This window comes from Copadichromis virginalis, linkage group LG10, assembly GCF_057382275.1.
Source record: "Copadichromis virginalis isolate Kocher_CV1m ecotype Utaka linkage group LG10, C_Virginalis_male_GT1.1, whole genome shotgun sequence".
Lineage (NCBI taxonomy): Eukaryota > Metazoa > Chordata > Actinopteri > Cichliformes > Cichlidae > Copadichromis > Copadichromis virginalis.
The window spans coordinates 1,042,773-1,068,178 of NC_140627.1; the positions used below are offsets into that span (position 1 = coordinate 1,042,773).

General features: G+C 43.7%; 1 protein-coding gene across 8 annotated transcripts in view; it reads right to left on the bottom strand.

Moving 5' to 3' along the window:
* LOC146699599 (disks large homolog 2-like) overlaps window positions 1–25,406 on the bottom strand; it is a 173,682-nt gene that overhangs the window by 39,118 nt on the left and 109,158 nt on the right. For 7 of the 8 annotated variants that reach the window (XM_085469337.1, XM_085469335.1, XM_085469338.1 and 4 more), the window contains 3 exons: window positions 23,440–23,584; window positions 23,058–23,199; window positions 9,758–9,913 (listed from right to left, as the gene is read on the bottom strand). In XM_085469337.1, the coding sequence (XP_085325463.1) occupies window positions 9,758–9,913; window positions 23,058–23,199; window positions 23,440–23,584 (443 nt within the window). The remainder of the gene's footprint in view (window positions 1–9,757; window positions 9,914–23,057; window positions 23,200–23,439; window positions 23,585–25,406) is intronic. The other variant, XM_085469336.1, reaches the window with a different exon arrangement.

Consider the following 25,406-nt stretch of genomic DNA (forward strand, 5'->3'; position numbering starts at 1 on the left):
TCGTTCCACTTCTCACGTGTGCACCACTTTGTGTTGGTCTTTCATGTGGAATTCCAATAACATTGATTCATGTTTGTGGCTGTAATGTGACAGAATGTGGGAAAGTTCGAGGGGGTCGAATACTTTTGCAACCACTGTAAATTTGTTTTATGTCTTATGCTTGTATGATTATGTAAACTGCTTGCTTTTATGCTGCTTTTATTATTCTGCTGTGTACAGTGTCCTTGAGTACTTTGAAAGGCACTTTCAAATAAAATGTATTATTATTATTATTATTATTGAGGCTGTCATTTTTAACATCTAGATGGATGTTAAAATCACCCACAATTATCTGAGCCGAGCACTAAATCAGATAAAAGTCTGAGAAATCAGACAGAAACTCAGGTGGGCAACAGAATAAAACTGTTTGACTTTTACAGCTAGGGTGGGCGAGGCTAAGCATCAGGGTTTCAAATGAATTACATCTCTGTCTGGGTTTTTGGTTGAATAAGAAGGTGCAGTGAAAAATTGCTGCCACACCCTCTCCTCGGCCTGTGCCTCAGGGATTCTGATAGTTACTATGACTCAGGAGTGTTTATTCATTTAAACTAACATAATCATTTTGCTCTAACCAGGTTTCTGTAAAGCAGAGTAAATCAATATGTTAATTGATTATTAATTCATGTACAAAAAGAGACCTAATGGTTAATAATCCACAGTTTGCTGTTTTACCCTTTGGTGCACTTGATGATACTAGATTGTTCTTTCTTTGTAATTTTTAATTTTAAAGCATTTCTTGATGATTTTCTTTGGTGGTCTAGGACAGACACAGTCTCTATGTGGAATGGGGTTTAGGGGAAATAACAGGAGTTAATCTATGGTGCTGCTTCCAGGTCCCAACTCTGGATAGTCATTTTGGGTAATTTAATAAATCTAGATTAGATTAGATTAGATTAGATAGAACTTTATTAATCCCTCGGGTGGGTTCCTCTGGGAAATTCGATTTCCAAAAAAGCACAGCACCGACAGAAGTTACAGAGTTACAGAATATTATATATATATATATATATATATATATATATATATATATATATATATATACACACACACACATATATATAAATACAGAGACAATATAAATAAAATATACGAAGGGGATAAATAGAATAAATAGGAATAAAAATAAAAATACAAGTGAATTGCACATTTCAAGTATTGAGTCTATTGCACTGTTGACTATTTACAAAAGTATTGCACAAAAGGTATTGCACAGTGAGGTGAAGAGGCACTACAGCTTAGTTGTTCCCCCCTCCTTTGTCCTCCTGTTTCCCCTCCCTCTCCCCTCCAGGGAGGAGTTAAACAGTCTGATGGCGTGTGGGACAAAGGAGTTTTTAAGTTTTAAATCTGGCCAGAAACGAGAGCTGCACCATTCATAGTGCAATGGATTCCTTTCTCCTAACATCAATAATCTATAAAGCCAGACAACCAGCAACTTAAGGAGAACATGCAGCGAAAGAAAAGTCTGACATTGTTTCCGGAAAGGTTACACACGATTCAGTATTCATGTTAGTGAACTCAGATTGATGGAACCATGTGTCACTACTGCTTGAATGATGATTTTCTGTAATTTGCCTTCATCTTCATTGCTGCTCTGGCCCCTGGAACATAATTCACTATGGACACATCTCCAGTTCAGTGACTCTGACCTCCACCAGTGATAATGGGCTTCATTTAGTACAGTATCAGCAATTACTAAAGGAGTAACTACACATCCTACATACTGAGCAGAAAGAGCAGGGACAGGTTTAGAGGCCATGCAGAGGGAAACACTATGACATATTGAAAACACTGTATACTTTTTACCACAAAAGCAGGGATATTATGATGTCATAGTAATTTTACCCTACCAATCAGTAGGGTAAAATTACTCATGTGTAGCATTTATACACCTATAACAACCACACATTTTTATGCACAAAATGAATATTATCATGTTTCCTGGCAAACACCAAGCAAATAATCTATGTTGACTTTTATATTACAGAGCACGACCTAAATATTGCAGGAGATCAACAAAAATTGGCTAATTTTAAATTCAACCAGCCCCTTATTTATCATCTTTCATATACACAAGATCGACCACAGTTACTTCTCTCAGCATCATTGAGTAAATTGCTTTGACAACAGCAAGAAAAGACCAAACAATACTACAGCACTAGTTACAAAATTACAATACAGTAATTACAATCTGGAACAGATTCCAGATTTTCATCAGGATAATGATGAAATAATGAATACAGGATACATGATAGTTAGAGGAAGATCGTATTCTGACAGAATAAAATGACAAGTTGTCCATGGTTATTAGTGGAGTTTGCATAACACTGCTGCATGCAGCGTATTTCAGCCTGTTCTGCCTCTTATTTGTTTAATAGTGTTCTCTACCAAACATATTGAGCAAACATATTGGTTGAACGGTGCACTGTACAGGATATTCTCAATGACAATGTATCAATTGAAGGCTTCCAAACTGTTCGAGCTGACTGGGAAAGCTCTGCAATTGATAAGCAGTTCTTGTTAACAACATAACCTTCTGCACTAGCTCCACTGTCCCAGCTCCGACTCTCTGCTACCCAAATAACAAGCCATGGGCGACTAATGACATCAAAGACCTCCTCAATAACAAGGGGATGTTTTTCAGAGTGAGAAATAAAGTGGAGCTGAGAATGGGATTATTGAGCGGCAAGATCAGAGAAACTAAGAACAATAACAGGAGAAAGCTAGAGCAGAAACTCCAGCAAAACAGCAGAGAGGTCTGGAGTGTCATTAAGGATTCAAACCATCCAATAGAAGAGAAGCTGCTGGGGACAGAGCCAGTGACTTGAATTTGTTCTTCAACTGATTTGATACTGCAGTCAATGCTCAGCTCCTACTGACTTAACTGTGGTGAGCCTGCAGTCCACAGCCACACCACTCTCTCTCCCTTTCTCTCCTTACTGCACCTTCGCCTCCAGTGAAAAACCCGACACCTCTCCGCCACCCATCACTTTCACGTACGACCACGTTCAGAAACACTATACTCAGGTAAGTATGCATGACCAGACAGGCTGAGTCCCAGCACGAGTACACACTGCAATAGTTCCACTCTCTTAATATCTCTTAATACAGAGGGGGACCTAAATTTTTACATCAAATAGATGATAACCTGCATATGTGTGTTTTCTTTTTACGTAGTTTATCCCCTGTAGAGAAGAAGTATGACAGTGATGACAAAAAACTCCTAGCCGTTAAACTAGCCCTGGAAGAATGGAGGCACTGACTCAAGAGGGCAGAGCAGTTATCACTGTAGAGGAGGGTGTAACTATTGCACTGTGCATTAGATGGAGGAGTTGTACAAGGAGATAACCACATGGAGATAACATCTGCCTTTCTGACATCACCTTAATAGAGTCCAGCTCCATCCTCACAAGATCACTGGCCTTGCGAATCCGTTTATTAAGTCTGTTGGCATTTGCAACCCTCTCTATGCAACAGCATAGAGAATGTGTACTCTGAGGTATTTATAGTCCACCACGATGTCCACATCTACCCTCTGGACTGAAAGAGGCGCCACTGGTTTCCTGGTCCTCCTCAAGTTAGGGTCAATTTTTTGTCTTTGTCACATTGAGCTGCAGGTGATTCTGCTTGCACCATGTTATAAAGGAGTCAACCACAGCCCGGTACTCTGTCTCTTCACTTTCACTGCTGCATCCAACCACAGCAGAGTCATGAGAAAACTTCTGAACATGGCAGGTTTCTTTGTAGTGGTGAAGTCTGTGGTTTAGAGGACAGCCCTTGTGGTGCCCCTGTGTTGCTGATCACCTTGTCAGACACACAATGTTGAGGACACACATATCATCAGTCTTTTAAGACTTCAGAAGTCAGTAATCCTGGGAACCACTGGGATGTCGCATCTTTGGTACAGGAACGAGGCCTGACATCTTCCACAGCACTGGGACCCTCTGCAGACTCAGACTCATCATGAACAGTTTATGAAAGACTCTATAAAGCTGGGGGGCACAGGCCTTGAAGACACAGGGACTCACCCTGTCTGGTCCAGCAGACTTGCCTGCACCCGTATGTTCTGGACACAAGAGAGGGGCTGAGCTGTCAAGTTATCACCGCCGGGTGGTGAGTTGGATCAGTTGGCGGGGGAGGATGTTGGACAAACCTGGCACATCAAATGTATAGTAAGGCCAGGCAGAGGCCCCGGTCCAAATGGACCATGTTCAGCACCTCGACTGCCGGACCCCCTGACTGAATTGCAGCCGCAAGGTGGTTGGTGCCTGTTGTGGTGGTAATGCCCAAACCAAATGGTGGACACCAGAGGTGAAGGGAGCCACAAGGCTGAAGAAGGAGTCCTTCCGGGCTTGGCTAATCTGTGGGACTTCAGAGGCAGCTGATAGGTACCGACAGGCCAAAAGGAATGCGGCTCAGGCAGTGGCTGAAGCAAAAACTAGTGATGTGAGAGGACTTCAAAGAGGCCATGGAAAAAGACTTTCGGACTGCTTTGAAGGGATCCTGGCAAACCGTCAGGTGACTCAGGAGGGGAAAGTGGTGTTCTACATGCACTGTGTATAGTCTGGGTGGAGCACTGCTGACTTCAACTTTAAAATTGTCGGGTGGTGGAAGGAATACCTCAAGGACCTCCTTTATCCCACTGGCATGTCTTCTGTGGAGGAAGCAGAGTCTGGGGGCAAGGGGAAGACTCTTCTATCTCCAGAGGTTAGGTCACTGAGGCAGTTACACACCTCCTTGGCTGCAAGGTTCACCCTGAGTTCCTGTAGTCTCTGTATGTTGTAGGTCTTGACTGACACACCTCTGGAGACTTGCGTGGAGATCAGGGCGGTACGTCTGAATGGGAACCACCACCCCAGTCTGCAAATCTTTAAGAAGAGGGACTGGAGGGTGTATTCCAACTACAGGAGATCACACTCCTCAACTTTCGTGGGAACGTTTATGCCAGGGTGCTGGAAAGGAGAGTTTGTCCGTTAGTCAAATCTCGGAAACAGGAGGAACAATGTGGTTTTCGTCCTGGTCATGGATCACTGGACCAGCTCTTTATCTTCTCGAGGATACTTGAGGGCGTATGGGAGTTTGTCCAACCAGTCTACATGTGTCTTTTGGACTTGGAAAAGGCATTCAACCGTGTCTCTCGGAGTGTCAGTGGTGGGAGATGCTTCGGGAGTATGAGGTGTCTGGGACATTGCTATGGACCATTCGATCTTTATACAACTGTTGCAAGAGCTTGGTCTGCATATCCGGCAATAAGTTTGACTTTTTTCCGGTAGGTGATGGACTCTGCCAGGGCTGCCCTTTGTCACCGATTCTGTTCATAATTTTTATGGACCGAATTTGTAGGCATAGTGGAGGAAGGCTTTCATTTGAGTGGCCTCAGAATCTCATCTCTGCTTTTCGCAGATGATGAGGTTCTGGTGACTTCATCAGGTGATAGTCTACAGTTCGCACTGGAACGGTTCACAGCCATTCAGCCAAGTGTGAAGCAGTGGGAATGAGAATCAGCACCTAAATCTGAGGCTATGGTCCTGAGCCGGAAAAGGGCGGAGTGCATCTCTGGGTCTTGTTCACGACTGACCAGAGAAGGGAGCGGGAGATCAACAGCCAGATTGGTGCTTCGTCTGCAGTGATGCGGACGCTGTACTGGTCCGTCATGGTAAAGAGAGAGCTGAGTGTAAAAAGCAAAGCTCTCAATTTACCAGTCGCTCTACGTCCCTACCCTGAGCTATGGTCATGAGCTGTGGGTAGTGACTGGAAGAAGGACCTAACATATACAAGTGGCAGAAATGAGCTTCCTTCGAAGGGTGGCTGGCCTCTCTTTTAAGCCGGGCAAACACTGTGCGATTTTTTTCAGTCATGTTATTCAGCTCCTGCTCAAACTGTACGACTGAATCACAGGGGTTAGAAGTTCGTAGGTCATAATGCAGGGTCTCACACTATACGGCCCGATGCTCTTATGCCACCTGAGTGCTCACACTGTGCATCTATAATATGAAGTGGTAATATGAAGCTTATAACACAAAATCTGTCTCTCACTCTCCCTCCCTCTCTCTCTGTCTTTCACTCACACAGACACACCACCACATCAACTTTGCTAAATCGCTAATGAAAAACATTGACCAGGCAGCTGTGATTGAGCAGCAATGTCCATCCAGCTCTTTTCACGGTTGTTGCGGTCGTGATAATTTTGTGAGGCCACATCGAAAAGGCTCGGATGAGCTTGCCATAGTTCTACAAGTTGTGCCTCCATCGCTTGTGTCCAGATCACACGCTGCACTGCCATGCTGCTCCATCTTTTTCACTTCCATTTCTGTGTTTGTCCATGTGCAGGGTGGGTTTTGTTGACACCCTCATGAGGGGCGACAGGATTTCAAACAGGTTTGATTTTCTTGCGACGATACGATTGCTGATTGGGAGCTGGTCGTGAGGTGTTAATCGCTTCTCGTTACCCCATGTATATTACACGATGATGCACAACTCACGATTAAGGCGAAACTCAGGCCGATACTTAAAACGACTGAATAATCATTTCTAAATGGGCCAAAAATTGCACAGTGTATGCCCACCTTAAGAGACAGTTCAGCCATCTGAAGTGGCTCAAAGTAGAGCCGCTGCTCCTCCACATCAAAAGGAGCCTGTTCAGGTGTTTTGGGCACCTGACAAGGATGCTTCATTTACAGATATAAATGGGCATTACCTGCATAGCAATAAAAATGTATGCCATGTCTTCAAATTATACTGCCAAAGGGAAGCATGTATAGTAGTGGTGCAACGGATCATGGTTGATCCGTAATCTGAACCGATCCCACTCCACGGTTCCTAAGATTCGAAAAAGAAGAAAAAAAAATATGTGTATGGTGGCGTGGTGGGTCTGTCAAGCAATAGTTATGGTCAGCGCTAGCGAAGTGGAGTGGAGTGAGTGGAGGAGCAGAGGAGTTTGCAGTATTTAAGCAGCCCTTTGCTGCCCAATCCGACCGGGCTAAAGCTATTACAAAAGCTATTGGGGTGTTTAGCTGCAGACGGGAGGCCGTATTCCTTTGTGCAAAACAAGGGGTTTAAACTAGGATGAACGAGCCACGCTATGATATCTCGTTGCGTGTCCACTTTAGTGGCAAGATCATTCCAAGCATGTATGATCAGAAAAAGATTTAAGTTATGGCTGAAATGTCCCAGGCATATTCTGTTGCCCTAACTACTACAAATGGGTGGACCTCCGGGACAACGGAAAGCTACGTGACCGTGACAGCTCATATCACAGCAGAGTGCGATATAATGAGCGGTATGTATTATTGTAGGGTCTACCTTACAATATAAAGCGCCTTGAGGCGACTGTTGTTGTGATTTGGTGCTTTATAAATAAAATTGAATTGAATTGAATTGAGTGGTAGATACAAAGCCCTATATTGTACCATAATTTGTTTTTTAATAATTGCATGGAATGAGTCTAGAGTTGAATGTTTTTAACAGGCAAAAAAATACTTAAATAAGTAAATAAGTAAATGTTCAATTTTTGTCTTTTTTCTTTTTTTGCTGATCTGAAAATTGATCGGATCCGTGACTTAAAACTGTGATCCGATTCAATTCAATTCAATTTTATTTATATAGCGCCAAATCACAACAAAAGTCACCTCAAGGCGCTTCATAGATACAGAGAAAAACCCAACAATCATATGACCCCCTATGAGCAGCACTTTGATGATAGTGGGAAGGAAAAACTTCCTTTTAACAGGAAGAAACCTCCGGCAGAACCAGGCTCAGGGAGGGGCGGGGCCATCTGCTGTGATTGGTTGGGGTGAGAGAAGGAAGACAGGATAAAGACATGCTGTGGAAGAGAGACAGAGGTTAATAACAGATATGATTCAATGCAGAGAGGTCTGTTAACACATAGTGAGTGAGAAAGGTGACTGGAAAGGAAAAACTCAATGCATCATGGGAATCCCCCGGCAGCCTACGTCTATTGCAGCATAACTAAGGGAGGATTCAGGGTCACCTGGTCCAGCCCTAACTATATACTTTAGCAAAAGTTTGAAGCCTAATCTTGAAAGTAGAGATAGTGTCTGTCTCCCGAATCCAAACTGGAAGCTGGTTCCACAGAAGAGGGGCCTGAAAACTGAAGGCTCTGCCTCCCATCCTATCCTAACCGTTGCACCACTAATGTATAGTGTAAAGAACCACCAAGGTTCTATGAAATTCTATGAAAGTTCAACTGATCCAGTTGAAAATATCCATATTAGCTGAGCCCTGCATTTGCCACAGATCAATTACCCAGCTTAAAATGTAAAATGGATTTTGGATGTTATGGATGTTAAATCTGAAAAGCCTATGTGACCTCCTTCTAGAGGTACCACATTCACAAGATCTTCAGAAAATTTTATCTCTGACGTTGAGGTTGAGGCCACTGAGATTCAAACCTGTTAGAGATTTTTAATAGAAACACATATGGTATTTTAAAAGTCCAGGGTGACATCTTTCTCAAGTTATCGTGGTAACAACGGCTTTAGAAACATGACCTTGAGGTCAAAGTCCTTATGAGCCTGTGTGCAAGTTCCTCACCAACAATCGAATTTGAACACTACCAACAGCTATCTACTATCTTAGAAAACAAAATGCACAATGACATTCAGAAACCAAACACTCAAGCAAGAACAGAGCAGAAAATGGAAAAAACAACAGGACATAGGGTTGTTCACATGCTGGCTACACGGGACAGCAAACACACCCAGAGCCCAGGATACCAGCCGACACAACCGAGAGGGGGCAGGGGTGGCACCCATCCCCGTCACCCCTGCCATCTCCTGGCAGAGCAGAAGGTGCCCACCCCACCCCAGAGGGGTGAACACAGGACTCAGACACAAATTCCTTCAGGAGGACCCCGGACATGCACCGTGCTGGCCAACGCAGCACACGGGGGAGAGCGAAAGGAATGGGGAACGAGAAAAGGGGAAGTCCCCATGCATCCATGACCTACATCGATCCATTCCAGCTAAGGCAGAAGGGGGAGGCACAGTGCCTCAGGCAGCGATCTTTTAGTCTCAGTAAGGACTCCGTTTCAGGACCACCCTGCTCACCTGCCAACTCTGTCCAGCTCAACAGCCTTACCTGCAGTCTATTTCCATTTTGACTTATAATCTGCCTCTAAGTAAATAAAATCGTAAATATATGTTTGTGTCCTGTTCTTGGTTCCCTTTGCCTGGCTGTGGCAGTCAATGAGTTAGTAATGGAAGGCCATGAGTAAGTAACTTGTGACTGTAAGTTAGAAGAGTGTTGCCAAAAATATTGGTTATTGCATTTCCAAACGTTTCTACACCATGGCCATCAGTTATTGATATTGTGGCTATGTATTAATAACTTGTGGCCACAAGAGCTATGTATTACAACAATACATGTTTTTTCCACTAATGTCAGCAGAGGACTCCTTACCCTCTGCTTACATTAGCTACCTTACTCAAACACATCTTTATTTTCCTCCATCTTCGGTCTAACTTTGATAATGAATAAGGTCATGACCCTGAAAAATCAATGTCCTAAAGAAAGAGAGAACAGCAGAAAGGAGGAAGGCTTGAGAAAAACAATATCACGACAAGGTTCCCAAGGGAGTAAACAACAAATGCATTAGAAGAAATAAGGTAATTATATAATAACATGGCATGCTATTCACATAGTTAGATGGGATACAAGTGGTACAGTGCAGAAAGGTAGTGAGGGTGGTGGTTGAAAGTACCTGGTGATATCCAAGTCAGGAAACAGACTTAAGATATAGTTAGGGAGTGGGGCAGAGTGGAAGATGCTTTTGTCACACTCCACTGAGGAATAGTGTCGGGGGGAGGGCACTTTGTCACTTAGTTTGTTCACAGTGCTGTAAACTGGCTCAGGAGGCCTATATTGAAGCGAGAGACAAGAGCAGAGAGATTAGTGTCCAGAGGCAGAGGTGGAATAGAGGTGGAGCAGATGGAGTACAATAGACTGGCATAAATACATACGTGAAAGATGGGAAGAAAACACATAACGCACCTTGAGATGTGGCTAAAAGGGGAAAAAATACTGTACACACTGAGAAGTCTTACTGGTCAACACACCCGATCTAGGGGTGTCATGCGTTGCACACTTACTAATTCATAGTAACACAAATTTTTACTTAATTACAAACTTAAATGGTCAACAGTTCACTTCCACAAATCCACTTGATTTCTTATTGAGTAATAGTGTCACTTTGATCCATGTCCTCCACAGAATTATATATTTACACATTTATACTTTGTTAGGTATGTCTGTTCAGTTGCCTATTGTGATCACATGGCAGCAAATCAGTACATATAAGCATGCAGCTGTGTTCAAGATGGTCATTTTAAATTGATTTTAATTACTTTGAATGTAGCATGGTTGATAGCGCCAGACAATTTGAATTAAGGAACCGGCTGGTCAAACCCCCACAAGGCTGCCCGCTGGGATTGAAATGATGGGACGAGGCGTGAGTTTCTCAAAATGGGCTCATTGAGTCAGCACGGAGAAGATCTTGGAGAACGCACGGCTGCCGTGAACACTCAGAACAAGACCTCTGAGTGAAAAACTGGATTACATCTGGAGAGGCCAGCTCGAATAACACCTTTGAGCTCAAATTCGATCACATCTTGGGGAAGTGCACTGCGGTTGTGAGTTCTCAGAACCTGCTCTTTGAGCAAAAAGAACGACAACATCACGGAACGTAAGTTTGGATAACATCATGGAGAAGCTCGCGGCTCTCCAACGGGAGATTGAGAGACCTGTGTTGGACTGTTAGAACTGCTTTGAAATTCATATAAGTTGTTCGCACTAAAGTAAAAACTATCATCACTTCATGCGGAGACCCTCTCGGAGCTGAACAAAACACCCTGATAACGACTGCGTTTAGTCTGTTCCTTCCCATTCCATGCAAGGCCACCTGGGTTGGCTGGAAGACTGTTTACTTAGCCTGGCAGGGCGAAGGACACTGTCTCAGCTGAACTCTGGACACACACACACACACACTGATAAGCACACACTCATCCCCCCTCCCTTTCCAAACGCCTTCGATGCTTGTCCCCTCCCGGGGAAGATGGCGGTCGACTGGACCAGCTCAGACATGCTGCAGGACTGGATGCGCTGTCTACACCGGCTCTCTCTTACCCTTTACCCGCCCCTGTTGCTTGTCTTGTGTTTCTATGGTGTATTGATAGTCATGTGCTTTTTGTGCTGAGGTGTTTTTTCTGTTATCAAACTGTTCTCCCACTAGGAGCTCAGTCTGAGTGGAGTTTTTTTTCTCCTCCTCTTACCTCATGTTATGTATTTTCGTTGTTTTTTTCCTATCAGCCGACCTTTCTGACGTGTCTCCCCAATGTGATGTTTGTGTAAAGTTGGTCTTTTTAATTTAACAAGTAATCAGAAATAATGTGTTACTGCCCATCTCTGCTAGTATATCTATATATGATTTCTGCTAATGGTTAATCGTATATAACTTGAATCAAATATAATTAAGTATAAATCAAATTAATATAGTGAAGGAGAACATGTAACACATTTAATGGAATAACTGTAATGCTTGAATTTTGACCAGATTTTTGTGTTTGTTGAGATTCAAAGAGGAAGTGCAGTAGAGTCTAAGGAGCTTGGAAAGAAAAGCGTCTGGACTTCTTTAAGTTTCCTGAAGACGTTTCTTCTCTCATGTGAGAAGCTTCTTCAGTTCCAAGGTCAAATGGTGGAGAGTCCCAGATTTAAGTCCAAGGGGACACACGAGCAAAATGGAGTCTATTAGGTAGAAATGATCCAAACCACTGCAGTAAAGTACCTGTAATACCTACAGCGTGCTCTAATCACTCTAATAGGATATGATGGTCGACAGTATCGAACGCTGCACTGTCCACAAATTATATCAGTTTCCATTGAAACCAGCAACCATTCAGTCCTAAGGACAGTTCATGTTACCCCAAGATAACGAGTGATATTCTGATGTCAGCTCTGTTTCAGCTCTTCACTAGAATTTCATTAAAGGACGAAACACATCAACGGCATTGTTGAGAAAGGCAGGATTGAAAGAGACTGAATTCTGAACTCATCGCATGTGACTCATTACTCCTCTGTTTATGTAAGCCTGTGTTTGCCTTTGCCCTCTGTCGTGTTGTACCTCCTCATGTGTGCAAGTCTCTCTGCATTTCTAGTTTCCTGTTGTTTGAGTTTTCAGGTCCCAGTGTTTTGTTTCTAGTTTCCATTTTTTCCAGTTTAGTTTGTTTTTTGTGAGTTTATATTTTGCACTATTTTCCCAGAAATAAAGCTGCTACCTTTAGTTTTACCTTCCATCTATGAGTCAAGCATTTGGGTCCAATCCTGCCACACAGCTCCACATGGCAATTATACATGATTCTCCATGAGAAAAATGGTATGTTGCAATTGTTAAACACAGAATTGATTTTGCTGATAATCATGATAATTGCTTAGTACTGATCAGAATATTATCAGGTATAACTTTAATCAATGTACTAAATGGCCTGTTTGTGATTACTTGTCAACAACGGTGATTGGTTCTCATTGGCTCTGCTTTGAGATTCACCACCATCTCTAAGCAGCATACCCAACACATTACATTCATGCAAATGAATTGCATTCATGCGGTCAAATGTTGGAGCTATTTCCCCTATTTGTTGTGATCAGTGTTGGAAAAGAAAGTAATGTATTACACAAAACAAGCTTCTTCAAAGCAATACAGTACATTACTTAATTATTCCCAGGAGAAAGTAATTTGTTATACTACTAATTATGTTATTTTTGTGTTTCAACCCATTGCGTCATAGTTACAATTTAAAAATATAAACTTTTATGCTACAGTCCCACACACCAACACAAATAGTATGAATACAACAGCACAAAGCAAAGATGAAAACCAGCAAAAAGAGACTTTAACCTCCTAGGACCTGGCGTCCACATTTGTGGTCATCACATTCTGGGATGTCTAGACCAAAATACCTCATTTTGCTCTACAACGGCCTGATATCCACTTTTTTTTTTTTTTTTGCCTGTCCCATTTGGTTCTTTAGCCGTCAGAATTGTTGTCTGAAGACCAACAAGGATACCCAATGGATTTATTTTGCCAAATGGATCATCGTGGCATTGCCGTATTGGTCCATTTGATCGACCTTTGTTTTTATTATTTATTATATTTTATTTCCAGTTGTTACAGACGGGACAGACATGAGTGAGGGATAGGAAAGGGAGAAAGAACGATGAAGGAAAAGAAAAACAGAAGGGGAGAGGGACAGCGAGAAAGGGGGGGAGAAAAAAAAATCTCCTGGATCACCTGTTGAGAGAAGAAGAATAGAAAACAAGCAAAAAAAACCCAAAGCAACATACTAAACACAACAGCATCGCATTAATCTAGCTAAGTGTAAACAGCAGTAAATACTAAATATTCAATGTTGTTGTGCAGCAAGCAGGACAGACAGCGCACAATGTGCTTTGAAGTTGCAGCCAAGAAAGGTGTAATTTAAGTCTACGAGCAGTGAACACCCGTGTGCACACCTGTGTGGATCAGCGCACTTGTATTCAAAAGGTTTCCCCATGTAATGGTCTGCAAGAGGATGTAGAGAGCCATAGCCCCGTCCCCCAGGGCATGAAGCAGGCATGGAGGAGATCCAGGCCCCAGACATCCAGAGGCCCCAGAGTGCGAGAGCCCAAGGAGGACCACCGTAGGGGCATCCGTGCCACCCTCTTGAGAAGAGCTGAGGAGAGCCCCAGATGAGGGGTCACCCAGTAGCCACCGAGCAGAAGCCAGAGGGGGCTGCACCGGCGTGCCCGCCGGCTCTGCCGGCAGCCAGCTGTGCCAGAGTGAACCGAGCCGCAGGCCCAGAGGCCGGAGGCCTGAGGGCCCCCCGCAACCCGGAGGAGGCCTAACTGAGCAACAGGCGCCAGGCCCCGCCAGGTAGCCACCGGGAGTGAGCTGGTACATACCTGAGCGCCCAGCCCCGGACACCAAGAACCACCAATGCACCGAAAAGATTTTTAGAATATCAACAAATTAAATCCATAGTAAAAAAGAAATTTAACCTCAGTCAAGTTGAATTACAAACACCACCAAGTGCGGTACATTTCCTTACTCTTAAATCCCCCAAATTATTATCTAAAATATACAGAACACTTTCTAAATTAGATGAATCAATATCCCTTCCTATTGTAAAGTGGGAAGCAGATTTATCAGTCAGCTTAGACCAAAACTTCTGGTCTCAGATTTGCTTAAAAACCTTTAAATTGATTAAAAATCCCAGTCTGCAATTAATACAATACAAAATACTACATAGAGTGCACTATACAGGTCATCGGATGTTGAAGATGGGCTTTACATCTTCCAACAACTGCTCACACTGTCAAGGCAATACACCAGACAATTACATTCATGCTCTTTGGTTCTGTCCACCAGTGCAGAAGTTTTGGCGCGAGATATGTGAAGACTTATCAAAGTGTCTGAAATGTAAAATGACAGTGTGAGCAGTTGTTGGAAATTCCTCCCCTTTAGTGTGCTTGCTGGGAAAACTGGATGAGGTCACTACAGAAACGAATACAGTCCACGTGGTTTTTACTGCCCTATGCATCGCCAAGAAAACGGTCCTCATGAACTGGAAAAATAAAAATAATCTTAATTCTAGCCAATGTAGAAACCTGGGTGGGCGGGTGGGTACACGGGGGCTCAGCCCTGGCGCAGGGGGCCTCTTGTGCATCGGCCTAACTGGGGGGCTCTTCAACTGGCGGGGAGGTTGTTCCATCCTTGCAGGAGTCCACTCTGCAGGTGGGGGAGAGACATAGGAGAGGTGGAGAATAAACTTAACCTGGGTGTCTGTTGTCTTGTGTAGTCTGGGAGACGATTGAATGTTGGGGTGGGTACAGTTTCCTCTGCGGTGGGGTAGGGTGGGCTGCCCCGGGTCCTGTGGGGCTTGGCAGTGCTACCGTAGGCCCCGGTCTGGATGGACCTGGGCTCCCTTGCCTTGGTGGGTACCAGAGGACAGGGGTGCCTACTGGGGTCAGCGGGGGAGCCGGCCCTAGGGAGGGGCATCCTCCCCTCCCTCCTTTTCCTCCCCATCCCCGGCTACCTCCCTCTTCCCGCTCCACCACACTCACCCACACAGGTAGGGCCTTGGGGTGCGGGTGTGTCACAAGGTTGCAGGGGAGACATCCCCCCCCCCCCTGTCCCCTTCTGGCCACCTGTGCGTCAATTTTATCTCACAACTTAGACATCCACATTACTCACACTCTCATAACACACACATATATATATAGGGCCTTGAGGGTGGGCACGTTAACGGCGTCCGGTGGACGGTCTGTGTACTCAAACCTACCTCTGGCACCGGTGCCCACCTCTCAATTTTAAATCCATGTAGACATTGAGGGTTCTCGGGAGGGGCCGTGCTAACACCTGCTGCTCTCTGGCAGCAGCACCATGCTCTCCCTTGTTTTAAATGCACTTTAAACAACACGCAGCAACACTACACATGAGCGGGAGGAGGGAGGTATGGGGTCTTCACACCCCCCCGTTCTCTGCTAGCCATCGGGGCGGGGGGGCTGGGAGGAGATGTTGGCTGTCCGATTGGCCTCCCTGCTGCTGCGGAGCCTGGGACGGTCTGCTTGCCTCCACCCCGGGGGGAAGGGTAACATCTCTTGGGTCTGGGTTCTGTTTCCCCCTCTGGGGGCAAGGGTACCTGGACCCGGGGTATAGAGTATGTTTGGGGAGTGTGATTGTGTGTACATGACCATTTATGTCAATCCTTACGTTGGGTGAGTGCTGAGTGTTTGTATATGTGTGCATGAGGGTGGGAATGCATGTTTGTGTCTGTGTGTGCCTGTTTGTCTGTGTCTATATGTCAGGTCGGGTCTTAGACTCCATCTCTCTGGGAACTCCCAGGCCCTCCAAGGCCTATCTCCCCTCACCACACTCCCTGCCAGTGACTGATGCCCTCAGGGGCCTGATATCCACTTACGAGGACATTATACTGCCACTGTTCTATCAAAATTTAAAACGAATGTCCTCATATGTGGCTCTCATTTTTCTCAGAAACAAAAATCAGGTAAAAAAATAAAATAAAATCTGGTGATTCTTTGTTTTTACATTCATCAGGTCCCAATCAGCCCAAATAGCAAAGAAAAATTAAAAACGGGTCTTCGGAGGTTAAAGTGCCACGGTGATTCTACCTGAGAAAGCATTAGCAGCATGATGCAGTTGTTTCTGTTCTGGACACAGTTTGCCCTGCATTGTGCTCATGTCCTTTTTAAAAAATAAAAGTAATGGGTGTATCCATGCTGCAGACCGCGCCACTATATTCTACCTCTTGCACAAGAATTGAAATAAGCTGGTTGTAGCGTGAGTGCAAGTAGAATCGATAGAAAATCAAAGTAACAATTCCAGAGGAATTAAACTACTGGGAACTACTTGACTTCCATCCCTATATCCAAGGGATGCTGGGGAAATACGATACGATACGATAGAACTTTATTAATCCCTCGGGTGGGTTCCTCTGGGAAATTCGACTTCCAAAAAGCACAGCAACGACCGAAGTTACAGTTACAGAATTGTTATATATATATATATATATATATATATATATATATATATATATATATATATATGTGTGTGTGTGTGTGTGTATATATATATATATATACACACACACACACACACACACACACACACACACACACACACACACACACACACATATATAAATACAGAGACAAATATAAATAAAATATACAAAGGGGATAAATAGAATAAATAGGAATAAAAAATAAAAATACAAGTGAATTGCACATTTCAAGTATTGAGTCTATTGCACTGTTGACTATTTACAAAAGTATTGCACAAGGTATTGCACAGTGAGGTGCAGAGGCACTACAGCTTAGTTGTTCCCTCCTTTGTCCTCCTGTTTCCCCTCCCTCTCCCCTCCAGAGAGGAGTTAAACAGTTTGATGGCGTGTGGGACAAAGGAGTTTTTAAGTCTGTTAGTTCTTGTCTTGGGGAGAAGCAACCTGTCACTGAACAGACTCTTCTGGTTGTTAATGGCCGTGTGCAGAGGATGTCTGGCATTGTCCATAATGTCCATCAGTTTCTTTAATGTCCTTTTCTCTGCCACTGTCACCAGAGTGTCCAGCTTCATGCCGACCACAGAGCTAGCCCTCCTGATCAGTTTCTCCAGCCTGGATGAGTCCCTCTTTGCTGTGCTGCTCCCCCAGCACACCACAGCATAGAAAAGTACTCCAGCAACCACCGACTGGTAAAACATCCTCAGGAGCTTCCTGCAGATGTTAAAAGACCTCAGCCTCCTGAGGAAGTACAGTCGGCTTTGGGCTTTTTTATACAGGTGCTCTGTGTTGCATGACCAGTCCAGTTTATTGTCCACCCACAGCCCGAGGTACTTGTACTTGTTGACCACCTCCACCTCCTCCCCCTCTATCTGAACCGGCAGTGGACCTTCTCTGGACCTCCCGAAGTCCACAACCAGTTCCTTAGTCTTTGAGGTGTTGAGTTGCAGGTGGTTTGTGTGACTCCATGCGACAAAGTTCCTCACCAGACTTCTGTACTCCTCTTCCTGATCATCCCAGATACACCCCATGATGGCCGTGTCATCTGCAAACTTCTGAATGTGGCATAATTCAGAGTTGTAGCAGAAGTCAGAGGTGTACAGGGTGAAGAGAAGAGGGGACAGCACAGTTCCCTGTGGTGCTCCTGTGCTGCTGACCACAGTGTCAGACGTGATGTCCTTCAGCCTGACGTACTGTGGTCTGTCGGTGAGGTAGTCGGAGATCCAAGCCACCAGGCAGGGGTCCACCTCCAGGGGTCCAATCAGGTCACAATGAACCATATTCAGCACCTCCATTGCTGAGGCTTCTAGAAGGAGCTGTGGCTGCAAGGTGGTTAGTGCATGAATTTCTCCGAACCAGATGGGTGACACTGATTCTGATTCTGTGACTCTTTCTTTTGCCAATAAGCTAAAGAAAGAGTCATGTTCAGTCTTGTCTAGCCTGTGGAACTACAGATGTAGCTGAAGGGTACCACCACACCAAACAGAATGTATTCTGATTGGTAGCTGAAGAAAAAACTTGTGTGTTGGAAGAGTTCGATGAAGTCATGGAGAAAGACTTTCGGTCTTCCTTGAAGTGATTCTATCAAACTGTCAGATGGGATTCAGAATTTGTAAGCGGTGCTCTATTCACAAGGTGTATACTGGGAGTGGGGCACTGCTGACCTCAAATGAAGCCGTAATCGGACGATGGAAAGATATTTCCAGGAACTCCTCAATACCAGTGAAACTGAAGCAGAGTCTTGGCATGAGGGGGATGAATCGCCCATCAGGTCATGGTGAAGAGAGAGCTGAGCATTAGGGCTGGGCCACATTATACCGTTCACGGTAATACCGGTATAATGTTAGGCAACGATAGGAAAATGAAATATCGCGATAGAATGGGAGTAAAACGCGCATGCGCAGTTCCTTTGTTTTCATACGCACATGGCCGATTGTTGAGTGAAACAGATGAACCAGAATTGGTTTGTAAAAATGGTGCAACTTCCGTGATGTGGAACTGGTTTGGTGTTTGTCCGTCAGATACACAACAAAGCACATTTTTTTGCAGAACATGCAAGCGGCCGTTGTCATTGTCATATTTGTCGGACTAAGATGCTCTTAAATCTGGGAGTAATCTGGGTCCTAAACTCCGTATGCTTCAGGTCAAACAACACTGCAGCATCACTTAGAGTTAAAAACTGTCTAAATTCTTTCATCTTTAATAAAACGATCAGCATTGCTGCTTTACCGGGTGTAACTATGAAGTTTAACTTCCAGGCATCCATGAAAACAAAAGTTATTACATTTAATGGAGTTAGAAGTTAGCAGGAAGCTAGCGGAAGTTAGCTCGCTAGTTTCGCTAGTTACCTAAGCATGATATTGCATGTTCTGACTGAGAGATTTCTGAAAAAAATCAAACGTACAGCTCTGCTATCACTTCCAACATAAATGAAGACAGGAAACTAAACAGCAGTGACGTTTGTAGGGTTACTGAAGTTGGGCTAGCTGCTATATAATGATGTGCTACGTGATCGCTAGCGATACAGCTATGTTAGCATAACATAAACAGTGAAGCTGGAGGACGAACACTAACACTTTTCCACTTATAAAAGTTAACGTGAAGGTTCTTCATGGTTAGAGACAAATGCAATCGCATGGCAGGATGCTGTAAACGGACCAAACTTCAGTCAGGAGAACAACTGAGATAATCCATCCACAATACGAGGTTAGTCATTAATATACTGCAACAACATGGGAATAGAGCAGCTGCCAGAGAATTCAACATTAATGAATCAATGGTACAGAAGTGGAGGAAGCAAGAAGAATGAGTTTAATAAAGTTTGATTTATCTGACTGCTTTGTTTCACTTAATGTGCCTTATAATCCCGTGCACCTTATGGTCCGAAAAATACGTACTGCACACTGCAGTTTAATGTTGCAAAGCACCTCTTTTTAACTTCAGTGGATATTATACATGGTTATGCTCAGGATATGTCAGCCCATTTCTACTGGAAATGCCTTTTGGTTAAACTTTCAGCAAGGAATTTGCATTTGTACTGTTACATTTTTATAAAGCTTTAATGTACATAAAAACCAGCTTCTTGTTTAAGTGAAAATAAATGGAAGGTTGTCTTTTTGCGCTAGTAATGTTGTGGAGTTGTATTTTGTCTCGCATCAATTATATCGTCGGTTATATCGTTATCGCAAATTTTCAAATATATATCGTGATAAATATTTTTGGCCATATCGCCCTGCTCTACTGAGCATAAATGTGAAGCTGACAATTTACAGTCAAACTACATCCCTACTGTCACAGATGGTCAGAAGCGCTGGGTAGTGACAGAAAGAATAAGATCACAGACACAAGCGGTGGAAATGGGCTTTCTTCAATAGGTGGGTGATCTGTCTCTTAGAGATAGGGTGAGGAGTTTAGCCATCTAAATGGAAACCTTAAGGGATCTCAATACCACATAATCACATTTCAACTAGAGGTGGGAAATGAATTTTAATTGCGATTATTTAATTTGAAAAAAGTAATGTGTAAAAAAAAAAAGCATTTAATTGCACTTTGCATTTCATGCAAAGGGGAACTTTTGTCAGTGCACGATTTCCTGCTATACCGATTACACTGATGCACATATCAGAGCTATAAAGAATCAGAAGAAAGTGGTTTGCTAGGACTGATCGGAGGCAAATTTCACTTCAAAAGACTACTGGAAGACTAATGGATTGCTCTGGACTGTAGACCACTATAAGTGGTAGAAGATAGGGGATTAGAAAATGTGCTACAGTTAGCGTAAGGTGAACCAACTTTCCAACTGCCGTGCTAACAGACTATTTCAAGTCAAATCCAACACCTTTATGACACTGAAAAGCAAAATTTGATGCATTACAAACAGCCCTGCTAATATGGAGGTGGAGCAGGGCATCTCCTAATTGGAAGGTTGGTAGGTTAATCCACGGCTGCTCCAGCCTCCAGACGGCATGCCTTTTTTTTTTTTTTGGTCTTTGGCTCTCGGAGGAGGTGGACGCATCTTTCATCCTCTCCTTCTCCTTATCTTCCCTGCTGCTGCTTCTATGTCCTTGTCTGGTCTTGTCTGACTCTAACCCTGAGAGACCTTCTCATTCTCGCTCTGGTTCTTTAAAACCTAAAGAAGAACTATGGATTTGATCAACTGGTCCCTTAATGCAATTGACACCCTCTTCTCAACGAGAAGCCTAAGATCAGGAGCCTGAGTGCCCTGGAGGGACATTCCCTGCTGGATACACGATGGACGGGTGGCAGAAGTGGCGCGTCGTGTGCCTAGCGGGACTGTCTATTGAGGACATTGAAGACATCTACCTATTCGGCTAATGGGGCTCTTGCTGATTGGAGCTGGCTTGGCCCTGCATGGTGTATCGGAAATGGAAGAAAATGGTGACTGCCACCTTGATCGAAATGTGGGAAGAGCTGTGAGTACTCAGACTGTTCCTACTGAATATAATATGGGAAAGATCTTGGAGGAGCCCCGGAGACCATTGACAGACGATAAGAACAACTGTAAAATTGATGCAGTCTGTTCGCTCTAAAACAACATATCCATCAGCTACCTCCCCACCCTGACGGCCCCAGCTGGATGCTCTTGAAGGCTGACGCGACGAGAACAACAACAATTCGGGGCGAAAGGACACTTTCTCAGGCTGAACTCAGGACACACATACTGACACGCCCTCACCATCATCCCCGCCTTCCCCGAATCCAACGCCTCCTCACATGCTTACCTCCCATCTGATGTGGACAGCGGTCCAGCTGGAGGCGCAATCACAAGATTGCAGAGTCCCAGATGCAGCTGTGCACATTGGCATACTCCCCCATGTTGCTTGTCTTGTGTTTTTATGATGTTATGATGTGATGATACTTGTGCTTCTTATGTGATGGAGTTTTTGTCTTCTCCTCATGCTGACTGCCTTTAAGGATCAGTATGAGCAGAAATTCTTTTTTTCTCCTGATCTGACCTTTTGTTTTACACATTTAGTTGTTTTTCGTTTTGCTACCTAGCCTGACCTGTCTCCCCATTGTGAATTTGTGTTTTATATGTACGGTCGGAAAGGTTTGTTATATCAGTTGCAGGCAACTGCAACCGACAAATAAATGCATTTATCCAATCCAATCCTAAGTGTCTTTGAGCAAGTTAATTAACCCCAAGTCTGATGTATTCATTGTGAATGCGTGTCAATGTTAGCAAAGACTCTAACAGTCAGGTTTAGAGTGCAGTCAGATGGATGAATGTTGTATTAAGTTCTTTGAGTGCTCGAGCAGAGTTGGAAACAGCACATTTTCAATTTAAAGACCTGTATAAGGCTAAATATATGAACACCATATGCATTTTCTCCTAGCATTTATAAAGCACCAGCTTTATAAAGAAACGTCTCCAACAAACATAATTTATCTTTATGGATGATTTACAAGCCTAAAAGCTCAAGTGATCATGAGAATATCATACGACAAAGCATCAGTCTCTGTGAGCAAAGCAGAGCACTTAGTAGATGCATTGTTTTATAGTTCTTTGCTAAGCACATCACATTTGAGCCTTTAGAAATCTGTTTTACTGCTCGGACTCTTTACTATGTCAGCACCATAGTAACGCGGTTTGATTATACCGCAAACAATAAACACATTAAAGGAACACTTCTTAATCAGAATGTAGCATCAAGTTAGTTAAACTACTGGGATATTGGTCTGGGTGGTTAAGTAGCAGAGTTAATCAGTTTCTGTTGTTTTGGTGTTCATGACATTAACAACAGGTGCAAAAACTCAACACAGGAGTGGTTTGACAGACAGAGACACTGACACTGACTGTGTCCTCAGCTCTGTCAGGAGACAGTTACAGAGCCATCAGCAGGAAGCGTATCTGCCACATCCCAACAAAATGACTTCCAGCAGGCCACAGGTGTGAATGCCGTGGACTAACAGAACCAGACTTCATTAGGGAGGCACCAAGGTTCACCATGAACACATGTTCAGATGTGAAAGAGTCTGAACTAATGAGTAACATTTTGAGCTGGTCCAGTAAAACTTTGGCAAAGTGGAGTAGCACTCTGCATCATTTTTATCACTCCGAATTTTGGTGCGTCTTTGAACTCAGCCCTCTGTAGGCTAATCATTTTAATTTCATCAAACAATGTGACATCCTTTCATTCCTAACACCATGTCTGCACAGTTATAGTCCATGACTTTTTTTCCCCATTGAAATCGGATATGTTTCCAAAATGTTCCTTTAATTTTTAGACAGTGTACTCCCCCAGAGAACAGTTTAAAACAAAGTTTTAATGGCTTTTCAAAATTGCACACAAAGACAGATCGGGACAAGAGACAGCAGGAGCGAGGTGGAAAGAGTTTGTACCTGTAACTTTAGTAAGCTGAAGCCAATCATTAAAGAATCTCATATTGTAATGAGGAGGTAATTAAAGACAAAAGAAAAAACCACCCAACCTGTTTACATCCTCTTCCCTCGGAAAGTGCGTAGAGAGGGGTGAATAACTCTCAGGGGAAGCCACGGGCAGGTCGGACTTGTAATGCAGAGAGCCGGTGTTGACGGGGGAAGAGACTTGATTTTTCATGGCAGGAGAAAAAGCTGCAGCACAACACAGCAAACAACAGAGTAACAGATGACTAAACAGAGAAGATGAGAAACTAACATCTAGAAGACAGTTGTACTGTGTACTGTGTACATCACGAATCTTATGAACTAAACAGCAACATATTCGACTGAGTAAAGCTCGCTGCAGTCTGGTTCTCCATATTCTATTGATATATAACTACGGACTAATCTAGTTCATAGCAACTGCATAACAATCTATTCCATAAGACTTACACTGCATGTTATCAGGAGGCCCATAGGGATCTGATAGATACACACTGGTGGGTTTCCCCACCTTTAAAGTGACCACATCAGACGTGTTCTTCAAAATGCCCACAGCCTCTTCATGAGAAACGTCCTCCAGACTGTAGTGGTTCACCTGTGCAGACAGATATATGGGTTCAGAGGCGACCTTTTCTTCTTATTGCTCGTTTCTAAAGAGTCCAACAAGCTCCCTGCGTCCGTGAGAGTGGATTATGACAGATGGTCTTCGGATGAGAACACACCCGCAGAGAGGTAATTTAATTAGGGGGTGATTAAGCAAGACAGATGCCCTCCTAGAGAGACGGCTTGTTGTTAAGCAGGTTGCTTTCACAGAGAGTGGCAGACACGTCTCACTACAGTATGACGGCTGCCTGGTTAATGAAATGATGAAATAATGACTCCCATTATGACTCCCACTGCATACTGAGTAAGGCTGACTTCTAACTAAAATTAACTTGGTTGTATATTTTCACTAACCAGTCAAGCTTCAGCTTAAATCGACATGTTTCCATTTTGGATGTTGAACTCTGTATTTTAAGCCAGGAAATGTTTGTGCAAAGTTTTGTCCTTTTTAGTATATGAAATTATTTAATGATTTAATCTGTAATGGCTGCTATTATCTTGACAAGAATTTATTATTTGGCGTGCTGCGGGGAAACGCCTGTTCTAACGACCGGTGACTATTTTAAACCTAAAGCAACAAAAACATATTGCAGTATCAGTGTGTAATAATAGAGTAAATACACTGGTTCTTATGTAGCACTTTTCTACTCTATGTGAGTATTTGAAGCTCTTCACACAAGCTGCCATTCACAATCACACAAGCATATCTAGCATTCACAGAAATTCATACAAATGCAATGGAAAGCAACTTGAGGGCAGTATCTTCTCCACGGCACACAGACTGGAGCAGGCAGGGATCGAACCACCAACCTTCCAATTAGCAGATGAGCCTTAGTGTTGGTTATTCAAACTGTGTTTATTTGGCACAGTTCTCCAAAAGCTGATGCTGCTCATCTGGACAGCTGGTAACTGTGCAGGGGCGGGTCTAGCAAAGTGTTGCCAGGGGGCCAGGTAGGGCATTAACAGGGAGAGGGGGGCACAAAGACATACTTTCTTATTCTCATTTAAAATGTCTCGCTTTTAAAAAATAATTATCTGAATCTTACAACAAACGATTGATAGATTGATGCATATATACCATCAGAACAGTGAACATCACTGTCACAACAGCGTTTGTTTTCATTCAAAGGCTTTATGGTTTTTCCTATAATGGCGGCCGGTCTCTAGTCAAAATGCTCAGGCTGATCTTCTGTCCCAGTCCAGCCCTGTATGCAGCTCATCTGCAGTCTGGTGTTACCTACATCTTCCTATTCGGAAGGCAGAATTTCCGAGTTCTGAGTACAATCGAAAGCACCACGACTGCAGTTTTTGTGTTGGATGTAAAAGGCGCACATGACGCTGTGACGTAGGCTAGAATCATGGCAGCAGTCAACGACGGTCCAGGCGTGGGATTTCTCTCGTGGAAATATGCACATTATCTTTTCCTTTCTATTGGTAGGTGGCACAGTGCACTGTGGCAAGTAAGCAAGCTAGAAGACTGGCAAAGTTATGGAAGCAACACATTAACAAGAGAATTCTGAGTAAAACAGGACCGCTCACATCGACCAAGTGTGTCTACTTTTGGAGCTGTGTCTTAATTCCACCTACTTCACATACAAGGGTCAGTTCCACAGGCAGAAACATGGGTGTGCCATGGGCTCCCCAGTTTCACCCATTGTGGCCAATTTGTACATGGAAGAAGTGGAAAAGAGGGCTTTGCTATCCTACCCTGGAACACCACCAAGTCATTAGTTCAGATATGTGGATGACACCTGGGTGAAAATCAAATCTCAGGACGTTCCACATTTCACGGATCACATTAACTCGGTGGACCG